The sequence below is a fragment of the Mollisia scopiformis genome (genome assembly GCF_001500285.1).
Source record: "Mollisia scopiformis unplaced genomic scaffold LY89scaffold_15, whole genome shotgun sequence".
Classification (NCBI taxonomy): Eukaryota; Fungi; Ascomycota; class Leotiomycetes; order Helotiales; family Mollisiaceae; genus Mollisia; species Mollisia scopiformis.
This window is the reverse complement of record NW_017263595.1, coordinates 341,563-357,165: the sequence shown is the minus strand read 5'-3', so window position 1 is coordinate 357,165 and position 15,603 is coordinate 341,563. Positions and strand designations below refer to the sequence as shown.

Below are 15,603 nucleotides of genomic sequence, written 5' to 3'. Positions count from 1 at the left end.
GACCTCACAAAATGATTCATGATCAAGCTTGAGGTCCGAAGTTGCAGGTTTCCATTGACCGCAAGCTACTTCCGCAACACGTCGGAGAGACAGTAATATAAGAAGATTTCGGCGCGAAGACAGTGCTTCGTGATCACAAGGAGATGAGGAGTTTCGGGATCGGGAAACGAGAAGTGTCAGCAATTCCCGTGATGGTACTAGAAGAAACGAGACTAAAGAAAACGCTTTAAAAGCACTTGGAGAAGAAGTTGAGATATCATTATGGTCTCTAACCTTAATCGTAATTACCCAGCCAGGAATCTCATTTCTTCAAAGTATCTAGTCACGTGAAACTTCACTCTTCCTCGAACTCTCTCCATTTCTCTCTGATGACCTAGATGTTTGTGTTCTTGATCTATCAACTTACTTGAATGTTGGCATTGCTCTTGTTTGTCCGGCTTATGCTCTTTGTCCTTACTCCCTTTCGTTCTGGCACTTGACCCTCGTCTCTAGATGGTTGAAAAATCCGTCATTGAACAAGGCTTCATCGTTGTCAGAGGGATACAGACTTGTTCATATATTTAGAATCGATCCAACACTCATGATGCTAATTTCCAAAATATAAATTCAGTTTTTTATAACCAAGACAAAAAATTGTTAAGAGTTGCTGGAGACAGTAATTATATGAGATCTTTCAACTTCTTGGAATCACTAAGTGGGTTTTTACATAAGGCGTGGACTTCTGCCATCCCTTACTTCCTCGCTTTATAGCACGAGAACTTATAGCCTCGTGAACCTGACCCCAGTCACGGCAGTGATGGACGTCACCCCAACCTGAAGTATATTGCGGGTATGCCATAGCATCATCAGGTCTTTCCAGTGTCATGTCACCATGACACATCGTAGCCTGGTTACTGGTTAACCAGTAGTTCAAGAAGTCTACAATAATGCAGATAAAGCTTACTTGTCTGAGATATTCAACACAGTGGTCTACTGGATGGTTGATTGAAAGGTTAGTTAAACCATGAAGGTATAGGGAGGGATATTCACAATGCTCGTTGGGTATGCTTGTCATATTCTCTCTCCGATACTGAATCAATGCTCGCTTCATTTGCGCCTGAATATATGCGTATCAGCAAAAGTTTTGAGTTGAAAATAATTGAAATGCATGACTAAGGGGACAGGGCGAAGGCCAACTACCACGCAATGTATTTCATGCATAACTGCAACAGTGAAGCCTTCTTGTGCTTCATTCCAAATCGATGCGTCTTGAGCGAATTCTTTTATCTTTATCCCTCCACCAAAGCCGATTCTTTGAGGGTTGTCCACCCAGACCCAAGCACCTAAAGCTTTGTTAAAGGAGCGTGAGGAGACGTAGGGGATACATACTTGGATATATTTCGTTCCATATCGATGTGGAAGTTCCTCCGTCAAAGTCCATAGGATCCGCGTCCACAAATCTTTGCTCGCTTTCAAGGGCGACGTTGACCCATCCAACTATGGGACATCAGTATCTGCACCGAAATCTCACCAATGCTACTTACTATTACCTAGCAAAGTATCTGTTGGGAGACCACAGTTGGCTTCAGTGTGTCTTCGAATATAGTGAGGCAAGGTTATGGCAATTATCGAGAGGCCGACCAAGTTCACCACCAAACAAGCACTTTGGAAGCCCAATTTGAGAATCCGCCACTGATAGACTGGTTGTGGCTTCTCTTGCCAACGAGCATTGGGTTCCCTGTGTAGTGCTAGTAAAGCGTCCGTGGAAGATTTTTCGGGCAAAAGCTCATCCATTTGATACTCGCTCAGTGATGCCATACTGAAGATGTTTCGAGATTCGAGGAGTAGGAGGAACAGAATCTTCCTCTGATAGCTTTACAATAGATCAAAGTTGGTATCTTGGTTCCACCCACACTTGAATTTAGGTGAGTATTCTCAAAAGAGCGGATGAGCCATAGACCGCGTCTCGCGATGGTTGCGCGCTGTGGTGGAGTTAGTCGAAGCGAGGTGGCAAGGGGTAGCGAGCCGACTAAGCAGAGGGGAAAGAGAAGAGTAAGAAGTTCTCCACACCGCGCCTCGCCCTTACGTCAAATAATAATGCGACTCACTACCGCGCGCAAGGATAGTCCCTCTCATGCGCGCTTCACTCTGTGTTTGTCTGTGTTTAGGAAAGTGCTCTAGAGATGGAAATTCCGCCTTTAGACAAGCCCTTGAGTTCTTTACTGGTGATACACTTCACATTTTTAGCTTATCATGTTACTCTCATGCTATTCTTTAATGACGAGGGTAATAACTTGATATCGATGCTGATTTGAGATCTTCATCTGTAAACGTTATGTCTAAGGCGAAGAACTCAGTGTCCAATATGTCAGTAACTTGCTCCTAACATCAACATGAAAATATTAATGGAATCTAGGTCAGACTCAATACAGGAACCGATGCTGAAGTCTGGAAAATATCTACCTGTGTGGAACGAAGACCACGATGATTCGCCATCCAATGACTCTTTCGAGGTCGACGGCGAACACGAACACTCTGCCAAGCCTAGTTCCAATGCTGCAGCCGCAGGCAAACAGCTTATCTTTTTCCTACTTGCCGTTACACTCACCTGTTTGATGGTTAATGGTGCACTCGATATCATCAACAGACTTTCCAAGCCCAAGGCATGGGGCTCACCATGTTACTGCGGCAAATCAGTGGAAGAAGCCAAGTCTCTAGGTTGCAAATATGTCACCATGTCTGCCGCATATCTACCTCCACATTGCCGAGACGATGAACTTGATGAAGAGTTCAGTCGACTTGGTCATAAGCCGGACGGTAGCTGGACATATCATTCTGACTTCGAGCGCAATCACGAAACAGATGTAGCAGACATTGCGACCTGGGCCGGATCAGAGAAGCGCTTCTACACATCCTGGGAGTGGCACGTCATGCATTGTCTCTTCTACTGGAGGAAGCTTCACCGTGCTCAGTTTTCAGATGTAATGATTGAACCTAGATTCAACAACGATGGACATCTCCACCACTGTGCGAAGCTAATCCTCAGTCTGAATGTCACGGCTTCCACGAGATCTGGAGTATCTATGGGCGATGAGTATTTCACCGAGGAGCAGATGAAAGCGCCGCAGAGTTGGGATGGCATCAGGAGCCCCGCTTCAACTTTTACACCTCAAGCTTATCCCAAATCGGGAGACAAGTACCTGTAGAGTTAAGCATTTTGATTTTGGGATAGCAGATGGAAGCATAAGTGGAGAGGTTTCTGAACATGTTAGCCGAATCGTAGGAATGCCACTTTTGTTGAAGAGCACAGAACGTAGGCGTGTTACAAAATAATTACCTTCAACGAGGAATCATATCTATGAGGCTCATTTCTCTAACCTTTTGTCTCTTGTGCCCTGCAATGAACATGGCCATTCAACTCGCTCTAGTACAGTGGCGAGACAGACGGTACCGTCTGTCTCAAAGGTCGAGAGGTAGACTAGTCATGTGAGCGTGCCGACATAAATCTGATATATAATATCAAACGAGGTGCTTTTATAGAGATTATAAGTCTCACCAGAAACATTGCTCATGATTGAACAAAACTTTGTTCGATAAGTGCCTTATCATGAAAAGCTGAACATTTCTATGCAGAAACTGATCTATATGAACGGCTGATCTTTCATCCTCATCAAGCCTGGTCCATCTCTTCTAATTTATATTCTTCCGTCGCAATCATTTCACTGTTTTCGTTACCGTAGTTAAGGCGTGTTGTCAGGAAGGCTGCCGCAAGCGCAGAGATTCCTCCAATTCTCAAGACCCAGCCAACGCCATCCTCAAACCCAAGCCGCTCAGAAACCCAGAAAACAAATCCACAGACCAAAGCCGACACTATTTGCGGCACGGCAATCGCAACGTTGTGTAGCCCTATGATTGTACCCATCCCTCGTTCATAGTTATCGCCTCCAGTTTCCTCATTCTCGTCATCAGCGTCTGACAATATCGCTGTGTTGATAATCGCAAATGGAGCCCAAATGGTGACTGCCCAGCTTATACCAGCCAAGCCAACAAGTATAAAAGTCCCTACAAGAGAGGAAACAACAAGGGTTACTAGCATACACGTTGCGTACAGTATCTGTGACAGCATCCATAATCGGCGTGTGCTGCTGGTCCACGTGAAGATAGTGTCAAGAATTGTGGACATTAAGCGCGGCTCACGAGGGTGGTGTTGAGTGCGGTCCGTAGCATGGATAAGAAGTGGTATGGCGATTCCTGATATCAGGGAGATGATAGCAAACATGAGCATGCCGAAGGAACCTGTTCGAGCTGCCGTCGTCATGTCGGCCTGGGATATGGGCGCCTGCGAATAGTATGAGTGTGTAGGAGAGCTATCTAAATCTGAATTCAATCAGTTAAAAGTTCTCTACAGACAGAAAGATGCAAAAACCTACACTTCTCGCCAATATAGATGTTGATATAGAATAGAAACGGAAACCAGCCCATCCAAGAGAAGAACTGTGTCGCGCAGACTCTTTTCACCTCAGGATGTAGACGTCGAAAGCTTGTAGTAAGATAAGTAAGTTTCCGAAATAGCCCCATATCACCACGAAGACCTGCTTCGAGAGTTGCTGCAGGAGACTCTTTGGCCGACCAACATGTTAAGCCAACTGATGCCACAAGTAGGATCGAGGTAATAACGCATAGAACTTTGAACTGGGTTTCTCCAAGGAAGGGAAACCAGAAGGGAAGATCGATATAACCGCATACATAGCTCGAAACATTCGCAGTACAGATAATTCGACCCGCCCAAGCATTGGCGGATTCTTGCTGTTCCTTCGGACAAGTATCGACAATCAAAGTACGGAGACCTCCTTGTACTGGCTGTACTGCTATGTTGAGGGCAAATACAAACAACACTGCAGTAGCTGCTGTGGTACTTGCAGTGATCTTGTCTTCCTGTTCACTTCCAAAGACGGAAGCCAAGCCGAGAATCAATTCCTTTGACCAGGCTAAGCCAATTAACGAGATCACGATAGCTGTTGCTCCTCCCGCGATGAATGGTCTTCGCCGACCCCATTTCGACTCGCATCTGTCACTGCAAAGAAGGATATATGGCTGTACAATGGCTCCTGATATAGGTCCGGAAAGCCACACAAGCGACATTAGCGGTTTACTGAGTCCTAAGCTTATCAGATATGCCTTTCGGATAGTCAGCAATCTCGTTCAATCATGAATCACCAGGGTGAGCGTACAGAGCCATATGAGAATTGTACAGCGAAGACGCCTTGCAAGCTGAAACGTATTAGCGGAGCCGACTACAAATTGCGAAGAGCAGCACCTACCCACCGAGTCCGAGTGTTAGAAGGACTAGGCTCATGAGCGATAGGTGGGGTAAAGAATCCTCTTTGAGTTCATACTCCTCGATCTCGAGGTCTTCATCGTCGTCCTTCGTCGACATAGCTGCATCGGATGGGCCAGTCTCTGTCATAGAGAAGGTGGATGAGTATTTCTAGACTGCTGAAAGCAGTTTGAATGCAATTTGAATCAGCACAAGTGAAATAGCTCAGCTATATTGTGGCGGAGGTCGAAGGATTCAGGCAAAGCCGGATGTGCCGCACTGTGCCACAAATGTGCCGCATAAGTGCCCGGTCTGCATGAAACTCGTCACATGACCGCACATCCCCTCGGTTGCCGACGAAAATCACGTCAGATTATCTCCGGACATAAGATCTTATGAGGGGAAACTATTAGGTCTCTTCTCGGTGTGTTCGTCCTTAGATGCAGATTTAGGTGCAAGCGCGGTGCTGTGCTGTGCTGAGCTTTCCGTATTTCGCATCGAGCCGCGGTGAAGGAGCGTCAAAGGCTGTGATTTGTCCCATCTAGTAGCCCCCAATTACCAGCCAATGCAACGTTTCCAGATCAAAGCATCATGGCTCAATTTTGGACTCCAACAAGCACTGTAACGGCGAGTGGTTTCGAACAGGGTTAGTGTTGAGATACTGTAGATCATACAGATGCGCGGCTTTTTATGTAAGCGAGGTCTGGCCGAGGAGTTGTATCGTAAGAACATGTTGGCGTCTTTGGAAGACGATAACCTTGCGCAGAGCATCGGGTTTGCAAGTAGACGAAATGCTCAAAGAAATTGTAGGTTGAATTTAAAGCATCAGTTGTTTCAGCTGTCGCTCTCCTATTTCTATTTCGACCACCGGCCGAATGTAGGATTTTTATTGCTACAACAGAAATTCACAATAACCCGACTATTGAATACCAACAGTATCAATAAGAAATTGACGATGACCTTCCCAATGATGTGATTTTGCCCAATCAGTAATCATTTCGCTATTTCGACAAGTGTGGCCTTTGCTGATGTTGAAGTGTATGAGATTAACAGTCCCTTGTAGTAGTAAATCAGGACTGCACATCAATTGTTCTCTGATGTAATCGAGGCAATGGAGAGTATGGTCATCATTGCGTGGCCATGCCTCAAGTGATAACTTTGAAGTCAGCATATTTCGAAGACGGTACTGTTGAAATTTTAGCCACAGTCAGACATCAATCGCACGGAAAGCACTTACCACGCAATGCATGGAATGAAACATATCGATTTGATAGATACTCTTAGTTGGATCTTCTGGATGGAGGCGAGAAGGAGACAAGTTGTGTTTGAGAGCCCATTCTGTATCAATCGCTACAACCCCATCCGCTATGAGCTTTGCTTAGCAAGTGATCATATGCCAGAGCGTTTTCGGAAACATACTTTTCTGAATATGTGCAAACAGAGCATCCGATTCTGCAGTTCGACTCATAAGGCTGGAATCGCCATAAAAGTCCTTAACGGTGTCAAATTTCATGAGATCAAAGTCTCTAGGTGGTCAGCTAGAAAGTCTTGTTAAAGTTGCTTCTCGCTCACAAGTATTTAGACCATGCATGTATGTTCTCGACAGCTCATTGTCTTGAGTTTGGTATCGTACCAGCGAATACAAGGCGTATCCTCCTAGAATCAAAACTAGATGCATTCCTTCCAGGACCAACAGAGCCCAAAACCATTTGAACTTTGGAGTGATGTGCGATCGAAATACTCTCAGAGGCAGCTCGTCGTCATCATCTCGCACGGGCATGTACACACTCTCCTTGGCCTTGTCCATCGTATGATAAATTTAAGTGATATCGTCGAGTACTCTTTGATGGGAAACAGAATGAATGAGGAGGCACCGACGAGTATGTTACCAAAGCATTTACACATGTAGCCACATCGAAAGTTCAACGTGCACAACCACGAAACTGCTTCTCAGCTTACGGAATCATCAAATCGACCTTGAGCAATTTGCATCTATCTTCTTCGGGAAGCGCGAGGCGAACGGACGTGAGATCGACCATAGCAGGCGGAAAGAGGGTAAGTGATCCACGTAATTTTTTAGCTGCGTTATTGACTGTCCCGATTTGATATCATTGCAACAACCGCGGCTCCACTGGGTCGCGATGCGCCATCAATACTTCGTCCAGCAATTGTGCCTCCCGCGCGGTAGTCAGACTTCCCCCCTTCAGGATTTCTAATTTGAGTCCAACATCCTTGCGGCTGATACATACGCGGGGTTAATCCAGCAAGGGTGGAAGAAGCGTGCCCCGCTTCTGTGTACTTTCGACACAGGTAATCTGCGAGAGAATAGGAAGCCAACGGGATGACTAGGCCCAAGACACAGAAGAAGGAAATGCAGATCAACGGCACGATTTGCTGCCAGAGCATTTTAACTAGCTCGTGATTGGTCAAGGAGAACTTTGTCTGCGCGCAGATTTCGCACTCAAGATTACCGCTTGAAATTGTCTGGTAAGGAAGAAGGCATACCGGATATCAGAGCGTGTCGCGATGGCAAGTTCATGGTGACGCCGAGATTGCCTCAACCAAGCTCCCGAGTCCGTACTGAGAAAATATTGGAAGCCTGAAAGAAGGACCATCTTGACTCGAATTGTAAGCAAAAGAACAACGTATATAACAAGAGATGTACTCCCGACTGTTGGCCTATTCCTCATCCATTTCGACCTCATTCATCAGCATCTCATTTTACCTCTTCGCAAAGTCAAATTCGGGCTCCCAGCAATCATCGAAAATGCATTTCACTCAATTTGCCATCTTGTCGGCGGCTCTCCTTGCTGGCACTGGTGTTGCGGCTCCCGTCCTAAAGCGTGATGGTGACTCCATTCCAGGGCCTATGTTCTCCACCTCAAATGACATGGCAAAGCGTGATGGTGATTCCATTCCAGGACCTATGTTCTCCACATCTCTTGATTCCAAGCGAGATGGCGACTCCATCCCAGGCCCAATGTTTACTACATCCCTAGATGCCAAGCGCGATGGTGATAGCATTCCAGGACCTATGTTCACCACCTCCCTCGACGCAAAGCGCGATGGTGATAGCATCCCAGGTCCCATGTTCACCACTTCGCTTGATGCCAAGCGCGATGGAGAGTCCATCCCAGGACCTATGTTCTCTACCTCCCTCGATGCAAAACGCGATAGTGATAGTATCCCGGGACCCATGTTCTCTACCACTGTCGACTTGGAGTAATTGCTGCATGCATCATGCCAAGTGAGTGACTAGGTTGGAAATTATTTGGCCAGCTGCTGACGTGTTGTGATAGATAAGCCGAGGCTTACACGGATGACAGTAAGGTTGACCTGGAACATTCTTTCCTGAATGCGAGTGAGTAGGGTGTTGGATGCGAGATCAAATGGCCTGGATTAGGAAGAGGGAGGAACTTATATAAAAATGGATTACCTATTCTTGTTATGGTGCAGTTCAGTCAACTTCTAGAATACAGTCCAAGATAGAATTTTCCAGATACTTCAACATTGAATCGACGTGAATGCCCAACTTTTTTAACAACTCTTGCAGTAGTGTCCAAAATCATATTACAAACACAAAAGGCAAAGTAAAGGCAAACAGACAAAAACAATGACGGGTGAGATAGAGTGGTCGTCAGCTGAAAACAATAACTTGTCACTCAACTTGAGAGACGCGCATGTCGATCGTTGGGCAATAGTATTCGAGTGCGTCAAGGCAAGGTCTTCATCCAAATTTCGACAAACAGCAGCAAGATCGTTGTGATGTATTGAGCAGATATGGTGTGAGTATGCAGTTAATCAGGTTGAGGTTGAAGTCGGGGATTCGGCGTCTACGAGGATGCTCCACATCATTGGACAAAAAGCGCACATTTTGTGGGGCCTTCACTGCATGATTTGACCTCCAAAAAAGAGACCAAGTTCCTCTTCAATCAATACAGAGACATCATCATGCAATCGCAACGTTAGCCGTACTGCTAATCATTGGCAAAAAGGTAGTGTTGTCTGCTTAAAACATCAAGAGAAGGACTGACATGTCCGAAATGAATGTCGTCAAGCTATCAAGGTATCGTCACAAAAGCATCAATTCACATCCTAGGCTCTTCATAGCTGACGTCCAGTCAGGATCTATAAGTACCCCTTCATCTAAAAGCCTCCAACATTCCTTTATAATGACACTTGACCATTTTACACTCATCGCACAACTTGTTTTCAGCATGGCATCATCTGCCAGCTCTGCCATGAATACTCTGTCCTCACCAGTCGCGAGACATCCTATCACGCAAAATGGCCATGCAAGATCTGGGAATGTTTCGGCTTTCGGCAAGCCTCGAAAGAGACCCACGGTATTAGAAACCCATCTGCTGATTTCAGGAACGTCTCGATGCGCGCCCGCAACAATGACCTGAAGGTAGACGATTGCTGTGCTTCGAAATATCTTGAGAATTTGAGAGTTCATTCCACCCTTATACTCCAAATTTGTTGATGCTGGTATTTCAACTACGGTGTAATCGACATCGCTGTCTGCCAGTATCTGTTTCTCGATTGTCGCAGCTCGATTCCTGGTTCATCGACAAGTCAGCCTTTCGAAGTTTGAGAGAATCGCTACCTCTGAGGAATGTACAGAACGATGGGAAGATTCAAATACTTACACCAATTCAACCACACTCAACCGCCCGGCTGTCAATGTGATCGTTTTCCAGTGATCAAGTTCTAGCACCTGTGCGAGGATTGCTGCTACCTGGCTTTGGCAGCGGACTCTGTTCACTATGTTCTTCGAATTTCTCTCTAATATGTCCAGAAGTGGTACTGACATTGATGGCAGGGTGCGAACCGAGCATCCAAGAAGAACATCAAACCAGCGGAGATTTACAATGACCAATTGGAGTATTGCTGAATTTATGCTGCCAGTACCAGAAGCAATCATGGTCAACTCCAAAAGGTCATCTTTAGTCGTCTGGAAATCTGCGAACAGGGTGTTAGCTGCCGACCTGTGCATCTTGCAAGCTTCTAGATTCCCTCTGAGCTTCTAGATACCGTGCAGCTCGTCAGCATCGAGAATGTCATCGCCATCGGGCTCAAAGGCAAACTGACCTCTAGAAACATGAGTTGCACAATCGCGAAGCAGCATTCCAAGAACATATCGAATCGTCTAATTGGCTTGAAGTCAAGCAGCGACATATTTTCTCGAAGTTCGAGAAGAGCCAGATTGTTGTAAGACGTTGAGTCTGTCCTCAATTAGCCTCCGTTCTTCAATCTTCGAAGTCACACGAGTTTGGAAGACATACCCGATCCTTGGTGGTGGCTGGCAACGCTCAATGTTGCCCAATACGCTATATTTGTTCTGGTGGTAGCTAAGTAAAGCCATCCCTTTGAGTTTGATTCCAAATGAAATTGCTTCTCGCACACCACAGTGAAATAGTACAGAAGCAAATCTGCTTCTTCTGCCGTTGAAGGTCTGGTCGAAGACCTGCTATGGCAGCATTCTGCGGACACTTCGCTGTGGGTTGGATACTGGGACCAGGATGATGAGTCTTGGTGCTCGTTCGTCCAAGGCAGGTTATACGAATCTAGAGACCCAGTTGTAATTATTCCCGATCTCTCCTGTTCGAGTATTGCTCTCTTCCAAGTGTCGTCATCCACTTCGTGAGATGCCGACTTTGGAATATTGTACCTAGGTCCGAAATCGACCTGTAAAGGTTCCAAGTGCAACTTCAATGTAGTTTCTGGACAGCGAAAAGATTTTTCCAAGTCAAAATCATGATTTCGAAAGGGGAGTTCTGACCCATCATCAGAAACGTTTGTGGTGTCATCAGGACAAGGGAGATTAGTGCCATCTTCGTTTGGTCGAAAAGACTTTGGTGATGAGCTAGTAGGCACGGATTCCGAAGTGACTACTTCATCCAAAGATTGGTCTGTTGCGCGTCTCTTGCTCCCGAAGCTTAAGCTTCTTTGGACCTGTCTTTTGGTATGTTCTGCTTTGAGTTTCTCTTGTTCTCCTCTGTCCATCCACGCTGGCCTTTCGGAGTAGCCTTCGCAATCAAGTCCTAATTTGGAGCCTGCATTTTGTCAGTCTAGAATTCGCACCATCGTGATGCCTTCCAAGACACTGTACATCGATAGCAAGCTGGTTTCAGCTCATCGCATTTCTTCCTTCTCAAACGACATGTCCAGCACCCTGTCGAACTTCTAATTTTCGACATTATGCGACAGCGCTGCTCGATTGAATTACTTGAGAGGTATGAAGGCTACCTGAGGTCTATATCATCAATATTCAGCAACATCCAAGCGCTTCTTGAACGTTCGCGTGTGAGGCCACTGAGTTTCATCCACGAATGATGATCTCAAGATCTCTAGCGACGAGAAGCAACGCCTTGTGACCGAGCCAATTACAAACTCCTAAACTATATGTATTCCCAAAGATCTACAATTAACCGCTTAGAGCACGGGAGGTAGTATATGCGTATCTGCGCTGCGCAGTCATCCTGATCCATGGCAAAATGCAGGCTGTACGGCGAGACCTTCTACTCGGGTTCTTGAAACGAAGTATTCATCCATGTCATACATGGCCTTCCTATTGTAGCTTTAAAACGATGCTCAAGCGATTCGGTATGGAGTGTGCTCTCGCATACTGAATTCCTGGTTTTGCTGTACCGAAAATGCTGTGCATTCGGTCAGTAGCGTCTCGAGGAACAATGAGAAGGGCCGAGGTCATGTCTGCTCGATGTGAGTGCTACGAATCTACATTTTACGTAGGGATGGGGGGAGGGGGAGAGTGGGGCACAACGAGAGTGGGGCACAACGATTGACTGAAATCCGCGCCCTGTACGAGTACTTACTAATAGCAAGAATTTATTCCTTATATCCCTTTTTTCATTAAGTAAAGAAAGTTTAAAAGGAAAATTATTTATTCGCAAAACCTTACTTTATCGAATATCCTTTCAGCCCCAAAAGTTCAACATGTGGTTGTCCTGGGAGCGGGGAAATCTCCAGCAGATATGGCCTACGAAGCTATGCAACAAGGAAAGACGTTAGTAGTTTATTCGTTTTTCATTTTAACCATGCTTCATGTTTAGCCAGACTCATTAGCGTATCGAAGCAATCTCCAGGCCGGGATACCCAGACACCGCTTTCATGGTCTCATGAAGAGGAGTATATAATTTCGTGATTAGATGGATGTTAGAAAGACTCTTCAGCCTAGTGCTGATTACTTGGAATGGTCTACCACTTAAAGGGTCGCAGTTTGTTGCAAAATCTTGTTTTGTATTGGACAACAATACGGCTGATATGCAAAGCAACGCGGTGAAAAGCTCTATTTTACACTATTTTGGCGCTTAAATAAGGCACAGAATACAATAGTGTGGATAATGCGGCACGGCTAGTTTGCAGCAAGGATAATGAGCCAGTAGAGGTGAGCATGATGAAGTCGTGAAGACATCGCGCAGGGAGAGCAATATAAAGTTGCAAGGATGCATTGGGGCTCGTATTATGACTGGTATAGAACTCGAGCTTACTAATTAGATGGGATAATGCCGCTACGTCCCCAGGAACTTGCGCAGAGAAGCATTGAAGGCACGATACGAAAACAGAATAGATTTCTAGTTGAGGCAAGAGAGTGGTCATCCTGGTTTGGTCTAGCTTCTCTTAGTCAGCTACCCCTCCAACCTAACCCATCATCAGTATCATCGTGTATCACCTGAACAGCAAGATATTGAAATAAGCTGTCAGAATGCTGATCAAGGAGACCCATCAGGATATTGCGACGAAAGCAGATGGAAAGCACGGTTCTATGAGTTCAGCAAGCCTCACGGTCGTGGCGATCAGGAGCTAATCAATCTTGATAGGGATTTTCCTCTTCCACCCTGCAATTCCAAACTATCCTAATGCGTGTGTATCTCACTCACGCAACATGTTGGGGAGAGCTAAACACTATTTAGTCGTTTCCCGGGTGTTGTTCTGTTCAGCGAGATCTATCAAGGTAAGTTAAAGTCATTGAGCATGCAGTTCCGGCACTTTGGTCTCGTCATGCAACATGCATTTTCTCCAGAGATCTTTCTTGGCTTGTGCCACGGTCTGCAAACATTCTCGAGCATCATACTCTCGTTGATATAGCGATTCCAATGTGTCTTTGTCTTGCTTTATTCAAAAATCACATGTTTCATCACGTGGGTGAGGTTTGCTCCGAATTCTGCTAACACCGAGTCCTCTAGTGACGGGACCTGTTGCTAGATTTGCTCGACAAATTGCAGGGCAAGGATATATTGTCGCGGCACCTTCATCATATCATGAGTTCACAGGCCCAGAACCTCTTGCATACGACGGTCCAGGTACAGATGCTGGCAACGAGTGGAAAATCACCAAGGTACGCCACTTCGGTTTGGAGATGAAATCACGAGCATTCCTAAACTTTCTAGACTTTAGCAAGCTATGACGAAGACTCCACACTCTCGATCGATGCTCTGCTGGCTCTGAAGACCTGCAATGGCCGAATCGGCGCCACTGGCATGTGTCTTGGCGGTCACCTTGCCTTCCGCTGCGCACTTGATCCTCGAGTTTCTGCTGCCGTAACATATTTCGCCACAGATCTTCACAGTGCGACTCTTGGTCAGGGTAAGAAAGACGATAGTCTGGCTCGTTGTGGAGAGATCAAAGCTGAACTGGCTATGATCCACGGCACCTTGGATAACCATGTTCCACCCGAGGGGAGAGACTTGATAAGGAAGACATTAAGGGACAAAGGACTTGTATTCAGTTGGTATGAACCTGCTTGGGCACAACGTGAGTCAATTCGGTCTTTGTTCGCATGGTACTGAGACATGGGATATATCATTAACTGATCCAGATGCGTTTATCCGGGACGAGCTTTCGAAAGGTCGCTACGACCCTGCCATTTCGAAGATCTGCTTTGAGATTCTTCTTGAGCTCTTTGGCAGAACACTGAAGTTAGATCTTGGACCTCACGATAGGACGACGCAACAAATTGAAGATATTTGTTGAGTGGGTCGTAAGTGCTTCTATGGACCAAATTCTGAACGAGCAGCGCAACTCTCAATTTTAATAACCAAATGCATACGCTTTGACAATCGATATTTGCAGCTCTTTCTTGATCGCTTAACAGTGTAGTCACGATACCATGCTATATACGTCGGCTCGTGGTTCGAAAAGCCATGAATTTTAGAATCATCGAAGAACCCCAAATTTGCAGTGGTTTTTGTGTCAACCGCGAGGGCACACTGTAGCTCAAGAATCAGGTTTCATCCCTTTCGAAATCAAAAATCTCGGTCGTCCCCTCCGATCTGCCAACTGCTCAGCATCTTTCATCTCCTTTCCCTCCATTCCCCATTCCTTCACGCCCCCAAAGACAAAGCCGGCATCCATCATAGCATTCGCATATGTTCTTTGCAATGAATTAGTAGTACGTAGAGATTCTTGATGTTGGACACGGTGGGTGGCTTTGACAAAAAGATTCAAATCCAGCTTACCCAAATGTCCTGTGTACTTTCAGAACTCCATCAGCTAGCCAATCTGTGGTCTGCTGTCCTTCTTCGAAGTAGTTGTCTCCTGGAAGCGCAGTGGCATCTTTACTCCAAGCTGGGTTGGTGGCCTGCGTGTACAAGAGGTGTTCGACGCTGAAGATTAGCGAACCACCAGGCTTCAGGCTCTCAAAGATCTCCTTCAGCAATCTTGGAAGATCGACAATGTAGTGGAATACCAACGAGCTGAGCACGATGTTGAACTTCTCTTTCTCGAGCCCAACGGTTTCGAGGTCCGCTTGTTTGTACCTGAAAGAAGTAAGCCATCAAACTCTCCTCAATGGTTCTCTTTTCAGGAAATCAAACAGCGGCGCGGAAACGAGGTCGAAACACTTACACTACCACCGCACTTCGTGGAAACTCTTTGGTTTGCTCTAGCATCTTGTTCGAGATATCGATACCAAGTACGGATGAAGCACCATTCACAGCAGCTCATCTACTTGCCCAGCCAGCTCCACATCCGAGGTCGAGGATAGAGGCATTGATGACAGATGGGATAAGTGAGCGGAAGAGAAGCCATTCAGGCGCTCCAGCCAAACCGTGGGTTTGTGATGGGAGGTGCATAAAGTGCTGATGGAACTCAAGGTTGTCGTAGCTAAGTTTGTCCGTCACTCATGAGCAAATGCTTTAATTATACATAGGCGAGGGAAGGTATGGGACAACAGAAGTTGGAAGCGTAGAGGGATATGGTGTAGACTTACATATTTTGCGCCATCATGAGTTGCATAAAGAAAGGTTGCAAATGGGAATTGGGCTGTAATTAGCACGGCAAAT

At 45.9% G+C, this 15,603-nt stretch overlaps 9 protein-coding genes across 9 annotated transcripts; 2 read left to right on the top strand and 7 right to left on the bottom strand.

The window, feature by feature from the left end:
- Positions 1 to 620: 620 nt before the first annotated feature.
- Positions 621 to 2,130, bottom strand: LY89DRAFT_107084 (uncharacterized protein). Its single transcript, XM_018205049.1, has 6 exons — positions 1,524 to 2,130; positions 1,369 to 1,476; positions 1,180 to 1,322; positions 1,030 to 1,096; positions 944 to 972; positions 621 to 886 (listed from the first exon to the last, which is right to left on the bottom strand). The coding sequence occupies exons 1-6, from the start codon at positions 1,795 to 1,797 to the stop codon at positions 674 to 676; spliced, it is 834 nt and encodes a 277-aa protein (XP_018069603.1). The 5' UTR covers positions 1,798 to 2,130; the 3' UTR covers positions 621 to 673.
- A 527-nt stretch (positions 2,131 to 2,657) lies between these two features.
- On the top strand, positions 2,658 to 3,023 carry LY89DRAFT_564653 (uncharacterized protein; the record flags this gene model as incomplete). The annotated part of the gene is made up of 1 exon (XM_018208520.1): positions 2,658 to 3,023. A coding segment is annotated over one exon (366 nt), but the record flags the coding sequence as incomplete, so codon positions are not given.
- Positions 3,024 to 3,357: 334 nt separating this feature from the next.
- Positions 3,358 to 5,235, bottom strand: LY89DRAFT_686030 (MFS general substrate transporter). The gene is made up of 4 exons (XM_018215190.1): positions 5,211 to 5,235; positions 4,410 to 5,157; positions 3,536 to 4,356; positions 3,358 to 3,457 (listed from the first exon to the last, which is right to left on the bottom strand). The coding sequence occupies exons 2-3, from the start codon at positions 5,119 to 5,121 to the stop codon at positions 3,650 to 3,652; spliced, it is 1,419 nt and encodes a 472-aa protein (XP_018069601.1). The 5' UTR covers positions 5,122 to 5,157; positions 5,211 to 5,235; the 3' UTR covers positions 3,358 to 3,457; positions 3,536 to 3,649.
- Positions 5,236 to 6,215: 980 nt separating this feature from the next.
- LY89DRAFT_735374 (uncharacterized protein) lies at positions 6,216 to 7,103 on the bottom strand (the record flags this gene model as incomplete). The annotated part of the gene is made up of 4 exons (XM_018220005.1): positions 6,216 to 6,482; positions 6,534 to 6,661; positions 6,716 to 6,820; positions 6,869 to 7,103. The coding sequence occupies 4 exons, from the start codon at positions 7,101 to 7,103 to the stop codon at positions 6,216 to 6,218; spliced, it is 735 nt and encodes a 244-aa protein (XP_018069600.1).
- A 139-nt stretch (positions 7,104 to 7,242) lies between these two features.
- LY89DRAFT_107224 (uncharacterized protein) lies at positions 7,243 to 7,863 on the bottom strand. The gene has a single exon (XM_018205051.1). It carries the CDS (start codon positions 7,700 to 7,702, stop codon positions 7,382 to 7,384), a length of 321 nt encoding a protein of 106 aa, XP_018069599.1. The 5' UTR covers positions 7,703 to 7,863; the 3' UTR covers positions 7,243 to 7,381.
- LY89DRAFT_107188 (uncharacterized protein) lies at positions 7,829 to 8,815 on the bottom strand. The gene is made up of 2 exons (XM_018205050.1): positions 8,733 to 8,815; positions 7,829 to 8,647 (listed from the first exon to the last, which is right to left on the bottom strand). The coding sequence occupies exon 2, from the start codon at positions 8,492 to 8,494 to the stop codon at positions 8,075 to 8,077; it is 420 nt and encodes a 139-aa protein (XP_018069598.1). The 5' UTR covers positions 8,495 to 8,647; positions 8,733 to 8,815; the 3' UTR covers positions 7,829 to 8,074.
- A 502-nt stretch (positions 8,816 to 9,317) lies between these two features.
- LY89DRAFT_750569 (uncharacterized protein) lies at positions 9,318 to 11,499 on the bottom strand (the record flags this gene model as incomplete). The annotated part of the gene is made up of 5 exons (XM_018221205.1): positions 9,318 to 9,858; positions 9,949 to 10,325; positions 10,391 to 10,524; positions 10,585 to 11,355; positions 11,412 to 11,499. The coding sequence occupies 5 exons, from the start codon at positions 11,497 to 11,499 to the stop codon at positions 9,369 to 9,371; spliced, it is 1,860 nt and encodes a 619-aa protein (XP_018069597.1). The 3' UTR covers positions 9,318 to 9,368.
- A 1,526-nt stretch (positions 11,500 to 13,025) lies between these two features.
- Positions 13,026 to 14,293, top strand: LY89DRAFT_735371 (dienelactone hydrolase family protein; the record flags this gene model as incomplete). The annotated part of the gene is made up of 6 exons (XM_018220004.1): positions 13,026 to 13,089; positions 13,141 to 13,183; positions 13,234 to 13,274; positions 13,507 to 13,658; positions 13,711 to 14,074; positions 14,139 to 14,293. 6 exons carry the CDS (start codon positions 13,026 to 13,028, stop codon positions 14,291 to 14,293), a joined length of 819 nt encoding a protein of 272 aa, XP_018069596.1.
- Positions 14,294 to 14,536: 243 nt separating this feature from the next.
- LY89DRAFT_750565 (methyl transferase) lies at positions 14,537 to 15,544 on the bottom strand (the record flags this gene model as incomplete). The annotated part of the gene is made up of 5 exons (XM_018221204.1): positions 14,537 to 14,693; positions 14,779 to 15,078; positions 15,167 to 15,203; positions 15,270 to 15,424; positions 15,531 to 15,544. 5 exons carry the CDS (start codon positions 15,542 to 15,544, stop codon positions 14,537 to 14,539), a joined length of 663 nt encoding a protein of 220 aa, XP_018069595.1.
- Between the last annotated feature and the right edge of the window lie 59 nt (positions 15,545 to 15,603).